Raw genomic sequence first — 14,949 nt, forward strand, 5'->3', positions numbered from 1 at the left:
ACGTCACACAACACGTCACACAACACGTCACACAACACGTCACACAACACGTCACACATCAGGTCACACAACACGTCACACAACACGTCACACATCACGTCACACAACACGTCACACATCACGTCACACAACACGTCACACAACACACAACACGTCACACAACACGTCACACAACACGTCACACAACACGTCACACATCACGTCACACAACACGTCACACAACACGTCACACATCACGTCACACAACACGTCACACAACACGTCACACAACACGTCACACAACACGTCACACATCACGTCACACAACACGTCACACAACACGTCACACGTCACGTCACACATCATGTCACACGTCACACATCACGTCACACAACACGTCACACATCACACAATACGTCACACAACACGTCACACATCACGTCACACATCACGTCACACAACACGTCACACATCACGTCACACATCACGTCACACATCACGTCACACAACACGTCACACAACACGTCACACATCACCTCACACATCACGTCACACAACACGTCACACATCACGTCACACATCACGTCACACAACACGTCACACATCACACAACACATCACACGTCACACAACACGTCACACATCACGTCACACAACACGTCACACATCACGTCACACAACACGTCACACATCACGTCACACAACACGTCACACAACACGTCACACATCACGTCACACATCACGTCACACAACACGTCACACATCACACAACACGTCACACAACACGTCACACATCACATCACACAACACGTCACACATCACGTCACACAACACGTCACACATCACGTCACACATCACGTCACACAACACGTCACACAACACGTCACACGTCACACAACACGTCACACATCACGTCACACAACACGTCACACATCATACAACACGTCACACATCACGTCACACAACACGTCACACATCACGTCACACATCACGTCACACATCACGTCACACAACACGTCACACATCACGTCACACAACACGTCACACATCACGTCACACAACACGTCACACATCACGTCAACACATCACGTCACACATCACGTCACACAACACGTCACACATCACGTCACACGTCACACAACACGTCACACATCACGTCACACATCACGTCACACAACACGTCACACATCACGTCACACAACACGTCACACATCACGTCACACAACACGTCACACATCATACAACACATCACACATCACGTCACACAACACGTCACACATCACGTCACACAACACGTCACACATCACGTCACACATCACGTCACACATCACGTCACACATCATACAACACATCACACGTCACACATCACGTCACACAACACGTCACACATCACGTCACACAACACGTCACACATCACGTCAACACATCACACATCACGTCACACATCACACAACACGTCACACAACACGTCACACAACACGTCACACATCACGTCACACAACACGTCACACATCACGTCACACAACACGTCACACATCACGTCACACATCATACAACACGTCACACATCACGTCACACAACACGTCACACAACACGTCACACATCACGTCACACATCACGTCACACAACACGTCACACATCACGTCACACAACACGTCACACATCACGTCACACAACACGTCACACATCACGTCACACATCATACAACACGTCACACATCACGTCACACAACACGTCACACATCACACATCACGTCACACATCATACAACACGTCACACATCACGTCACACAACACGTCACACATCACGTCACACATCATACAACACGTCACACATCACGTCACACATCACGTCACACAACACGTCACACATCACGTCACACATCATACAACACGTCACACATCACGTCACACAACACGTCACACATCACACGTCACACATCACGTCACACAACACGTCACACATCACGTCACACAACACGTCACACATCACGTCACACATCGCGTCGCAGAATCGCAGCGGTTCCATTCGCAATCATGTGTGAATGGAACCTAAAGCTGAGCACACTCGACACTCGGATTGAGGGCTCCTTCTCACCAGCAGTGTTGCCCAATGCAGGAACGAGGCAACTTTACTTCCTATGTCTTTAATTCACAGCAACACATGGGGGTTGATTTCAGTGGCGGTGCATCCATAAGGGGCGCACGGGTGCCGCCCCCTCTTTCCTGGCACTGCTCTATCACCATAGATAGATTCATGCATTGCGTGAATCTATCTATGGTCGCCAGAGGCGGCTCTCTAATTAGGCAAATTAGGCGGTCGCCTTAGGCCTCGCCCCCACAGGGGCCTCGCGACCGCTAAATTTGCCTGAAGAGTTGGTTAGAGAAAATTCTATTAACGGAGAATTCATTGTTCATAGAATTTAAAACTCGTAATATATACAATTTATACAGTTAATTTTTATTGCTTCAATTATTTTTCCCATTATGAATGTGAGTGGGGCCTCATGTCTCACAAAGCCTAGAGCCGCCTCTGATGGTCGCCACTGACACCCCCTTTTCGGGAGTCGGGCACCTGACTTGCAGCGGCGGGGTATTTTTTGGAAGCCCCTGATTAGAGCCATAGGCGTCCAAATAGGTGAACAGCGGGCGCCATGCTGGGCGTTCGCTGCTCACTGAGTGTTGTGTTAGGAAAGCGAAGGAATACGCTTTGCTGACACTGTCCTGTCACCTGATTGGCTGAAACGACAGGCGCTGTGATTGCACGCCTGATAGTGGACGGGAGAAGACATAGAGGAGCGTGAAGGACACCGCCGTGACCCGCTGTGAGACAGGTAAGTGCTGGGCATTGCACACTGGCAGCATTTGATGGGCACAGGAGCGGCAATTGATGGGCACACTGTCAGCAATTGATGGGTACAGTGGCTGCATTTGATGGCACAGTGGCGTCAATTGATGGCACAGTGGCTGCATTTGGTGGGCACAGTGGCTGCGCTTGATAGGCACAGTGGCTGCGCTTGATGGGCACAGTGGCGGCAATTGATGGGCACAGTGGCTGCATTTGATGGCACAGTGGCTGCATTTGATGGCACAGTGGCTGCGCTTGATAGGCACAGTGGCTGCGCTTGATGGGCACAGTGGCGGCAATTGATGGGCACAGTGGCTGCGCTTGATGGGCACAGTGGCTGCGCTTGATGGGCACAGTGGCTGCTCTTGATGGGCACAGTGGCTGCTCTTGATGGGCACAGTGGCTGCTCTTGATGGGCACAGTGGCTGCTCTTGATGGGCACAGTGGCTGCACTTGATGGGCACAGTGGCTGCACTTGATGGGCACAGTGGCTGCACTTGATGGGCACAGTGGCTGCAATTGATGTTTGTTTGTTTTTTGAGCACCCGCTGCCACTGGTTGATTTACTAAAGGGAAAACATTCCAGTTTCTCCAGAGCTTAGTAAATGAGGGGAAGCTCTGCTGACTTCCACCATCCAGTCATGTGCAAGCAAAAATGCTGTTTTTATTTTCCTTGCACGTGATTGGGTATTCTTTGCAAAGTGAAGCTTCACCTCCTTTACTAATTGCACTTGCAGAGTGCACAGTCTATTTGCCTTTAGTAAATCAACCCCAATAGCGTTGGTGTGCTGAAAAAAATGTGCGCATGTTAAAAAAAAAAAAAAAAGCAATCACTGCAATGCCTTCTCACAAGACATTGCAGCGCACGGTCACAGCGCACACCAGCGCGTGCGTTGGGCACATTGTGTGATGTAAGTGACCCCAGAGGGTGATTGTGAACTCATTCAGGTTGTGATCTCTGGATTTCATAATCCCGGACTTCCATAGAAGAGGCAGCCGGCGATGTGTGCGGATGAGTGATCTGGGGATTAATGTGGATTGCAGCAAGGAAGAGGCACGATGGACAATCCCGGGGGGGAGGATTTGGCTGTTTTTACAAATGTTACATTTTTATTAGTGATGTTGGGAACCTTTTCTGCCTATTTTACTCCTTATGCCTCGTACACACGGGCAAACATGTACGATGAAAACGGTCCGCCGGACCGTTTTCAGCGGACATGCCCACCCAGAGATTTCTGTATGATGGCTGTACACACCATCATACAGAAATGAGAGTCAATCCGCGTGGACAGACAGCGCAGTGACGTGTTCGCACCGTCGCCGCGACGATGACGCGGCGACATGCGCGACGCTGAAAGGTCAATGCTTCCACGCATGCGTCGAAGTCATTCGACGCATGCGAGGGATGGCGGCCGCTCGGACATGTACGGTAAGTCTGTACAGACGACCGAACATGTCCGACGGACAGGATTCCAGCGGTCATGTTTCTAAGCAAGTTTAGAAACATTTGCCTGCTCGAAAACGGTCTGGCGGGCAAATGTACGCTGGAATCCTGTCCGATCGGCCGTACACACGACCGAACATGTCTGCTGAAACTGGTCCGCGGACCAGTTTCAGCAGACATGTTCGGTCGTGTGTACGGGGCCTTAGAAATCACCTGTAATGGGGTAATGGGGCCGACTCGAACATTGCCTGTTCGGCGAACAACGAACAATTAGGGGTGTTCGCGGCAAATTTGAAAAGCCGCAGAACACCCTGTTACAGTCTATGGGAGAAATCTAAAGTGCTAATTTTAAAGGCTAATATGCAAGTTATTGTCATTAAAAGTGTTTGGGGACCCGGGTCCTGTCCCAGGGGACATGTATCAATGCAAAAAAAAGTTTTAAAAACTGCCTTTTTTTCGGGAGCAAGCAGTGAATTTAATAATGCTAAAAGTGAAACAATAAAAGTCAAATATTCCTTTAAATTATGTACCTAGGGGGGGTGTAAAGTATGCATGTGAAATATCGCATGTTTCCTGTACTTAGAACTGTCCCTGCACAAAGTGTCATTTCTGAAAGAAAAAAAGTAATTTAAACCACACACGCAGCTATAATGAATTGTCGGCTCCCGGCAATTCAGAGAATTCATTCATAAAAAAATAAAATAAAAAAAGGCGTGAGGGTCCCCCCAAATTCAATTACCAGGCACCTTTGGGGTGGAGTTCCCCTTAAAATCCACACCAGACCTGAAGGGCCTGGTATGGATATTAAGGGGAACCCCGCCGTAAAAAAAAAAAAAATGGCGTGGGGTTCCCCGCAAATATCCATACCAGGCCCTTCAGGTCTGGTGTGGATTTTAAGGGGAACTCCACCCCAAATTTAAAAAAAAATGGCGTGGAGTTCCCCCAAAAATCCACACCAGACCCCTTATCCGAGCACGTAACCTGTCCGGCCGCAGAAAAGAGGGGGAGGGGGGACAGAGAGCGCACCAGGCCACATGCCCTCAACATGGGGAGGATGTCCCCATGTTGATGGGGACAAGGCCTCATCCCCACGACCCTGGCCGGTGGTTGTGGGGGTCTGCAGGCGGGGGGCTTATCAGAATCTAGAAGACCCCTTTAACAAAGGGGACCCCCAGATCCTGGCCCCCCCTATGTGAATTGGTAATAGGGTACATTGTACCTCTACCATTTCACGAAGGAAGTGTAAATAGTTGTAAAAAAACACACACACACACCGTGGAAAAAAGTCCTTGGCTTCCAGGCTTCCCCTTGCGTCAGAGGGGGTGGGGTCACGTGACGGGTGGCCCCGCCTCACCAATATAAGAAATGTCACAGCTTCAGCAGCGTCATCCGCCGGGCTGCCTCCGGCGGTGGAGACAGGCGGCCAGCGATGCTGCGCTCTGGATCCCGGACGATCTTCTCATCAATGGACCGGAGAGGAGATCACCCGTCGCTGGAAACCGACAACGTTGGACCGAGGAGCCGGGACCAAGTGGATTACCACTGCTGGATTTTTTTTTTAATAAAGGACTTTTTTCCACGGTGTGTGTTTTTACAACTATTTACACTTGCTTCATGAAATGGTAGGGGTACAATGTACCCCATTACCAATTCACATGGGGGGGGCAGGATCTGGGGGTCCCCTTTGTTAAAGGGGTCTTCTAGATTCTGATAAGACCCCCACAACCACCGGGCAAGGGTTGTGGGGATGAGGCCCTTGTCCCCATCAACATGGGGACATCCTTCCCATGTTGAGGGCATGTGGCCTGGTTCAGGAGAGAGGGGGGCCCGCACTCTGTCCCCCCCTCTTTTCTGCGGCCGGCCAGGTTAACGTGCTCGGATAAGGGGTCTGGTGTGGATTTTTGGGGGAACTCCACACCATTTTTTTTTTAATTTGGGGTGGAGTTCCCCTTAAAGTCCACACCAGACCTGAAGGGTCTGGAATGGATATTTGGGGGGAACCCCACGTCATTTTTTTTAAATTGACGGCGGGGTTCCCCTTAATATCCATACCAGAATGGCCTGGTAATTGAATTTGAGGGGACCCCCACGCTATTTTTTTTATGAATGAATTCTCTCTGAATTGCCAGAGCCGACAATTCATTATAGCCGCGTGTGTGGTTTAAATGCCTTTTTTTCTTTCAGAAATGACACTTTGTGCAGGGACAGTTCTATGTACGGGAAACATGAGATATTTCACATGCTAACTATACACCCCCCCCCCCCCCCAGGTACGAAATTGAAAGTAATATTTCACTTTTATTGTTTCACTTTTAGCATTATTAAAATCACTGCTCCCGAAAAAAATGCCATTTTTAAAACTTTTTTTTGCATTGATACATGTTTCCTGGGACAGGACCCGGGTCCCCAAACACTTTTTAGGACAATAACTTGCATATTAGCCTTTAAAATGAGTACTTTAGATTTCAAACGTTCGAGTCCCATAGACTTTAATAGGGTTCTAAAGTTCACACGAACATTTGGTGTGTTCACAGGTTCTGGTGCGAACCGAACAGTGGGGTGTTCGGCTCATCCCTAATAAAGAGTTCAGAGGTCAGAAGTGATTAACACAAATTGCAGGGGTCAGGAATAAATAACACAGAATGCAGGGGTCAGGAATCAGTAACACAATGTGCAGGGGTCAGGAATCAGTAACACAATGTGCAGGGGTCAGGAATCAGTAACACAATGTGCAGGGGTCAGGAATAAGTAACACTGAATGCAGGGGCAAGTAACACAGAGTGCAGGGGTCAGGGGCAAGTAACACAGAGTGCAGGGGTCAGGGGCAAGTAACACAGAGTGCAGGGGTCAGGGGCAAGTAACACAGAGTGCAGGGGTCAGGGGCAAGTAACACAGAGTGCAGGGGTCAGGGGCAAGTAACACAGAGTGCAGGGGTCAGGGGCAAGTAACACAGAGTGCAGGGGTCAGGGATAAGTAAAAAAAAGTGCAGGGGTCAGGGATAAGTAAAAAAAAGTGCAGGGGTCAGGGGTAAGTAACACACAATGCAGGGGTCAGGGGCAAGTAACACATAGTGCAGGGGTCAGGGGCAAGTAACAAATATCGCAGGGGTCAGGGGCAAGTAACAAATATCGCAGGGGTCAGGGGCAAGTAACAAATATCGCAGGGGTCAGGGGCAAGTAACACATGGTGCAGGGTCAGGGGCAAGTAACACATGGTGCAGGGTCAGGGGCAAGTAACACATAGTGCAGGGGTCAGGGGCAAGTAACACATAGTGCAGAGGTCAGGGGCAAGTAACACATAGTGCAGGGGTCAGGGGCAAGTAACACATAGTGCAGAGGTCAGGGGCAAGTAACACATAGTGCAGGGGTCAGGGGCAAGTAACACATAGTGCAGAGGTCAGGGGCAAGTAACACATAGTGCAGGGGTCAGGGGCAAGTAACACATAGTGCAGGGTCGGGAATAACTTACACAGAGTACAAGAGTACGTTACACACAGTGCATGGGTCAGGGGGAAGTTACACACAGTGCAGAGGTCAGAGAAGGGTAAGTAACACAAAGTACAAGGGTCAGGAATAAATAATGCAAAATGCAGGGGTAAGTTACACAAAATGCAGGGGTCAGGGGTAAGTAGTGCAGAAGTCAGTAGTATGTAACAGAGAGTGCAGGGGTCAGGAATAAGTGGTGCAGGGGTCAGGAGTAAGTAAAAGCGTGCAGAGGTAGGCAGAAGTAAGGAGGGGGGTCACAATCTACCTGCCACATGGTTGCAGTTGATGGGTAGATTTCCATTGGCTGGTTGCTGACCTAAGGGTAAATCAACCTTTTACTAAAGCGACTCTGTCACCACCTAACCGCATTTTAAAAATCACTTTAAAAGAAGAGAGGTACCACCCGCCCCCCTACAACTACAATCTTTGGTCCTGAAGACCCTTTAGCATCTGACACAGTTCTGGATGTCAGGTGACTGGTCCCCCCCGCCATGTGTTGTGGTTCCATCTGCTACATAATCACTGCACCCTGAAGTGACATAAGGATGGATGGGCCCACTGGTGACAGAGGGGGGACACAGAAGTACTTTTCTGGCTTATTATTATATTTATTTATTAATAACTTATTAAGAAGTGGAAAATTCGGGGCTCTTTTGATACCAAGCCAAGGTCAGGTAGACCAAGCAAGATTGCAGCCACAACTGGCGGAAGAATTGCTCAGGATATAAGGAAAAGCCCACAGATTACCTCATGAGGAATACAGGCTGCTCTGGAAAAAGACGATGTGGTTGTTTTTAACCACTTCCTGCCGGCCCAACGACTTTTTACGGCCGCAATGTGGATCTGAATTGCCAGGAGGCCGTCTATATACGGCCTCCGGCCTTCAGCCACTAGGGGCGCGCGAGCGCCGGCGGCGTGCGCGCACGCCCGCTGCGTCACTCAGGTGCCGATGCGCGCGCCTGCTGGCCGCGATGTCCGCCAGGCACCCGCGATCGGCAGTCACAGAGACAGGGACATGGATCTCTGTGTGTAAACACAGAGGCCCAGATTCTCGTACGAGTTACGCTGGCGTATCTCCAGATACGCTGTTGTATCTTGGCGCCTGATTCAAAGAATCAGATACGCCAGAATTTGTATAAGATACGACCAGCGTAAGTCTCCTACGCCGTCGTATCTTAACTGCATATTTACGCCGGCCGCTAGGGGCGTGTACGCTGATTTACGCCTAGAAATATGTAAATCAGCTAGATACGCCAATTCACGAACGTACGCCCGGCCGACGCAGTACAGATACGGCGTTTACGTTAGGCTTTTCCCGGCGTAAAGTTACCCCTGCTATATGAGGCGTAGCAATGTTAAGTATGGACGTCGGAACAGCGTCGAATTTTTCACGTTTTACGTCGTTTGCGTAAGTCGTTCGCGAATAGGGCTGTGTGTCATTTATGTTCACGTCTAAAGCATTGGCTTCTTGCGGGTTAATTTGGAGCATGCACACTAGGATACTTTCACGGATGGCGCATGCGCCGTTCGTAAAAAGTGTCATTTACGTGGGGTCACATTAAATTTACATAACACACGCCCACATCTTCCACATTTGAATTAGGCGGGCTTACGCCGGCCTATTTACGCTACGCAGCCGCAACTTTGGTTTGAGAATACAGCACTTGCCTGTCAAAGTTGCTGAGGCGTAGCGTAAATAGGATACGTTACGCCCGCACAAAGATGCGCGCTTCTACGTGAATCCGGGCCTGAGATCCATGTCCTGTCAGGGAGAGGAGACCAATGGTGTGTCCCTTGTATATAGGGATAACCATCGGTCACCTCCCCCAGTCACTCCCCTCCCCCCACAGTTAGAAACACTATGGAGGGCACACATTAACCCCTTCCTCGCCCCTTCCCTGCCAGTCACATTTATATAGTAATCGCTGTATAAATGTGAATGGTCCCAAAAATGTGTCAAAAGTGTCCGATGTGTCCGCCGTAATATCACAGTCGTGACAAAAATCCCAGATCGCCGCCATTACCAGTAAAAAAAAATAATAATAATAAAAAAAAAAGTCATAATTCTATCCCCTATTTTGTAGGCGATATAACTTTTGCGCAAACCAATCACTATGCGCTTATTGCGTTTTTTTTTTTTTTTTTACCAAAAATATGTAGAAGAATACGTATCGGACTAAACTGAGAAAAACATTTATTTTTTTGGATATTTATTATAGCAAAAAGTAAAAAAAATTGTTTTTTTTCACAATTGTCGCTCTATTTTTGTTTATATCGCAAAAAATAAAAACCGCAGAGGTGATTAAATACCACCAAAAGAAAGCTCTATTTATGGGAAAAAAAAGTACGCCAATTTTGTTTGGGAGCCACGTCGCACGAATGCGCAATTGTCATTAAAAGTGCGACAGCGCTGAAAACTAAAAATTGGTCTGGGCAGGAAGGGGGTGAAAATATCCGGTATGGAAGTGGTTAAAAACAACCACACCATCTTTTTCCAGAGCAGTCTGTATTTCTCCTGAGGTTCCCTGTGGGGTTTTCTTTGTATCCCGAACAGTTCCTGTGGCAGATGTGGCTGAAATCTTTCTTGATCTACCTGACCTTGGCTTGGTATCGAGAGATCCCCAAATTTTCCACTTATTAAGTGATTGAATAGTACAGGCTTTGGATATCTTTTTATATCCTTTTCTATCTTTGTAAAGTTCCATTACCTTGTTACGCAGGTCTTTTGACTGTTCTTTTCCATGGCTTAGTATCTTGCCTGCTTAGTGCATCCATGTGGGAGCTAACAAACTCATTGACTATTTATACACAGACACTAATTGTGATTTAAAAAGCCACAAATGTGGGAAATTAATGTTTAATTGCCATTTTAACCTGTGTGTGCCACCTTCTGTGTCTGTACCAAGGCCAAACATTCCAGGGTATGTAAACTTTTGATCAGGGTCATTTGGGTGATTTCTGTTATGATTTTAATAGGATCCAGAAAACAATGTGATAATAAATGGCTTCATGTGATTGCTATCCTTGAATAAAACACCGTTTTTTGGCATAATTAGTCAGTTTTAATATAAATTTCTGCCGGGATATGCAAACTTTTGAGCACAACTGGATATGCATTTTAACCCCTTAACGCCCACCGCACGACTATTTACGTCCGCACAATGGCACGGACAGGCAGAAGGGCGTATATATACGTCCTTGCCTTCTAGCGGGTGGGGGGTCCGATCGGGACCCCCCCGCTACATGCGGCAGGTGGATTCCCTCGGGGAGCGATCCGGGACGATGGCGCGGCTATTCGTTTTTAGCCGCTCTGTCGCGATCGCTCCCCGGAGCTGAAGAACGGGGAGAGCCGTATGTAAACACGGCTTCCCCGTGCTTCACTGTGGTGGCGCATCGATCGTGTCATCCCCTTTATAGGGGAGACACAATTGATGACGTCAGACCTACAGCCACACCCCCCTACAGTTGTAAACACACACTAGGTGAAGCCTAAAACGTTCAGCGCCCCCTTGTGGTTAACTCCCAAACTGCAACTGTCATTTCCACAATAAACAATGCAATTTAAATGCATTTTTTGCTGTGAAAATGACAATGGTCCCAAAAATGTGTCAAAATTGTCCGAAGTGTCCGCCATAATGTCGCAGTCACGAAAAAAATCGCTGATCGCCGCCATTAGTAGTAAAAAAAAAAAAAAAAACCCTATTTTGTAAACGCTATAAATTTTGCCCAAATCAATCGATAAACGCTTATTGCGATTTTTTTTTACCAAAAATATGTAGAAGAATACGTATCGGCCTAAACTGAGGAAAAAAATTAAATTTTATATATATTTTTGGGGGATATTTATTACAGCAAAAAGTATAAAAATATTGAATTTTTTTCAAAATTGTCGCTCTATTTTTGCTTATAGCGCAAAAAATAAAAACCGCAGAGGTGATCAAATACCACCAAAAGAAAGCTCTATTTGTGGGGAAAAAAGGACGCCAATTTTGTTTGGGAGCCACGTCGCACGAGCACGCAATTGTCAGTTAAAGCGACGCAGTGCCGAATTGTAAAAACGCCTTTGAGCATTTAGCAGCATATTGGTCCGGGGCTTAAGTGGTTAAATAGGGCAGAATATGTATGCGAAGAGCAGCCAGTAATTTGGGAGACATTTGCTGCCGAGCTGGTGTGTCTTCGCCTGTCACATAGATTATCCTGTGTAGTGTGCTCTGCATTCCCCTGCCTGACATGTTTGTCTTTGTTGTAGGAGGAAGACTTCCCTGCTCCGGAGTTTCCTATTTTTTCCACTCCAGGTAATACAAGAGGCAATCAATAGTCTCCTTTTTTACTTTCTATTTGTGTTATTAACTTGAATGGTTGTATTTAAACAAGTAACGTGTGGTTTGTAGGTTTGTGTCTAGAAGGGGTCCGTACCTGTTCATTACATAGGCAGTCTTTGCTTAGTAGTGCTGCACAATGACTGTGCTTAAGATATATCTCCAGCTAAAACATTTTATTTTTCTAGTTTTTGATAGGTCAGGTTCACACATATGGTCAGGAAACGCATGCTAATCGCAAACATTTCTTAATGGCATCCCCATGCATCAGAAAACGGGGCACATTTTTAGGTGCGTGCAACCAGTACCATGTGATCACTGTGACCAATTATAGCAGATCCCATGACAATTGTACACAATGAAGGGCTTTGATGCATGCCATTTATTGTGTGCTATTGTGTTGATCTCTGTGATTGGTCACAGTGATCACATGGTACAGACGGGGCCCATCACAGCCCAGCTGTACCATGTGATTAGCTGTGCTCAATCGCAGCTAATCATAATAGGGCCGGATTCAAAGAGATTTGCACATTTATTACGGAGGCGCAGGGCAACGTTTTTGCCCTGCGCCCCCGCAATTTTTTTGTGCTGCCCTTGATTCACGGAGCATAAGCTCCGTAAATTGTGCGGGCGCGCCGGCAAAATGCCTGGCGCAAGAGCACGCAATTTAAATGATCCCGTAGGGGGCGGGAATCATTTAAATTAGGCGCGTTCCCGTGCCGAGCGTAGAGCGCATGCTCCGTCGGGAAAGTTTCCTGACGTGCATTGTGGCAAATAACGTCGCAAGGACGTCATTTGCTTCAAAGTGAACGTGAATGGCGTCCAGTGCCATTCACGATTCACTTACGCAAACTACGTAAAATTCAAATTTCACGACGCGGGAGCGACGGGTATACGTAACATGGGCTGCCCCTACTAATAGGGGCAGCCTTGCGTGAAAACCGCTGTACGTAAACGACGTAAATTGCGTACGCAGGGCTCGCGCAAAGTTGTGAATCGGTGTTAGTATGCAATTTGCATACTATACGCTGAGCACAACGGGAACGCCACCTAGTGGTCATCGCAAGAATGCAGCCTAAAATATGCGGGCATAAGAGCCTTATGCCACGCAGATCTTAGGCTGCCGTCGGCGTAACGAGGTTCCTGAATCAGGAGCACTCTTTGCGCCGGGGCAAGTAAGCAATTGCGCTGTGTAACCTATGGTTACACAGGCGCAATTGCTTCTTGAATCCACCCCATAGTAAACACTGAATGAATCCATTTCATTCAGTAAAAATGGTTGCTTATAAATTCACTGGTATAAGCAATCTTAATGCAGGGTTTGGCAAATTTGCTTGGAATCTAGGAGCCAGCCTATAAAATTAGGAGCCAGGAAACGCGCCAGTCTCGCCAAGCTCACGCGCAGAAGCGAACGCATACGTGAGTAGCACCCGCATATGTAAATGGTATACAAACCACACATGTGAGGTATCGCCGCGATCGTTAGAGCGAGAGCAATAATTCTAGCTCTAGACCTCCTCTGTAACTCAAAACATGCAACCCGTAGAATTTTTTAAATGTCGCCAATGGAGATTTTAAAGGGTAAAAAAAACAGTGCTAACCGCTCGAGAACACTTACAGGAAGTTGCTCCAAATACTAGGAAACACCATGGTGTCACCGCTTGAGAACATTTACAGGAAGTTGTAGAAGATCAGCAGCAGTGAGATGCAGAAAATGATGGGAAAAAGGTGAAAACAGCAATTGATACACATTACTTATATCAATCAGTTAGCGTTTCCAGCCACTTTAATCTACAGGAGTGAGAACACTGCCCCCATTCACCAGCACAGAATAGGGTAATAGTACGCAGTGTGTAATCACACCAAAGTCGGTGTGCTCATAATATAGCCATCACACAAGCAATACTCACCCTCGGGTGTAGTCTTTCAAGCTGCGCGCTGCTTTGGCGCCGGGTAAATAGGCACTAGACGTTGTGAAGATGCTTGAGGGTGCCTTTGTTACGCCTGACCGATTTTCTTCAGAAAAAAAAACGCGGCCTCGCCTAAAAAGCCGGAATGCCGCTCGCGGCCTTTTCCCAGGATCGCGGCGAGCTGCGGGCAGGATGTTTTAGGCGAGGCTGCGGCTTCGGACTAGTCCGCGGAGCGCCGGTCCTATGGAACTAAAGAAAAAAAAACAGTGGGTGCCACGCTGCTCTCTTGCCGGCGTCAGCGGGGATGGAGCAGTAATTCCAAAATGACAGTGACGGTCAGTACGAGGACCGGGCCATGTCCACCATCCCAGCCAAGACCCCACTCGCCAGGATGCTATTTCTGGTCGCCATGGAAGCCCTGTCTTAATGTGTAAGAAAAAAAAGATCCTGATCACTTCCCCAGAGTAGTACAGTGTTACTATGGTAACACTGTATTGCTCTGGTCACAGTGTGCTAAAAAAAATTGTAAAAAAAACGCAAAAAAAGTATTAAAAAAAATATCAAATTAAACTTAAATTATTACATTAATAAATATAAAATTATTATTCTTTTTTTTTTTTTACATACTGTCACCAGTCGGTGTCCCTGATCACCGCCACGCCATTTTTATGATGATGCTCTCTTGAACTGGTGACAGTATGTAGAAAAAAAAAATTTGGAAATAACATTTTTTTTATTCCATTATTTTACAGTAAAAAAACTATAACTTCAAAACGCTTGCCATTAGGGATGTACTCGGGGGAAATGCTCCGCTGCCTCACCCGATACCTGGGCAGGCAGGGGAGTTGCAAGTCTTCTCCCCCAGTGCTGTCTTTCCCCTGTGCTCCGTGCTGTCTTTTCCCTGTGTTGTCTTTTCCCCGTCTTGTCTTTTTCCCCGTGTTGTCTTTTCCCTTTTCCCCCCCATGT

At 47.5% G+C, this 14,949-nt stretch overlaps 1 protein-coding gene across 2 annotated transcripts in view; it reads left to right on the top strand.

Annotated features, from left to right (window-relative positions):
- The window catches only part of PRKAG3 (protein kinase AMP-activated non-catalytic subunit gamma 3), a 62,830-nt gene that overhangs the window by 5,800 nt on the left and 42,081 nt on the right, over nt 1–14,949 (top strand). For both annotated transcript variants that reach the window (XR_005750364.1, XM_040358117.1), the window contains exon 2: nt 12,004–12,049. Coding sequence is in view for 1 of the 2 variants with exons in the window: in XM_040358117.1 (XP_040214051.1) it covers nt 12,004–12,049 (46 nt within the window). In the remaining variant the exon portion in view is untranslated. The remainder of the gene's footprint in view (nt 1–12,003; nt 12,050–14,949) is intronic.

Source organism: Rana temporaria, chromosome 6, assembly GCF_905171775.1.
Source record: "Rana temporaria chromosome 6, aRanTem1.1, whole genome shotgun sequence".
NCBI classification, from domain to species: domain Eukaryota; kingdom Metazoa; phylum Chordata; class Amphibia; order Anura; family Ranidae; genus Rana; species Rana temporaria.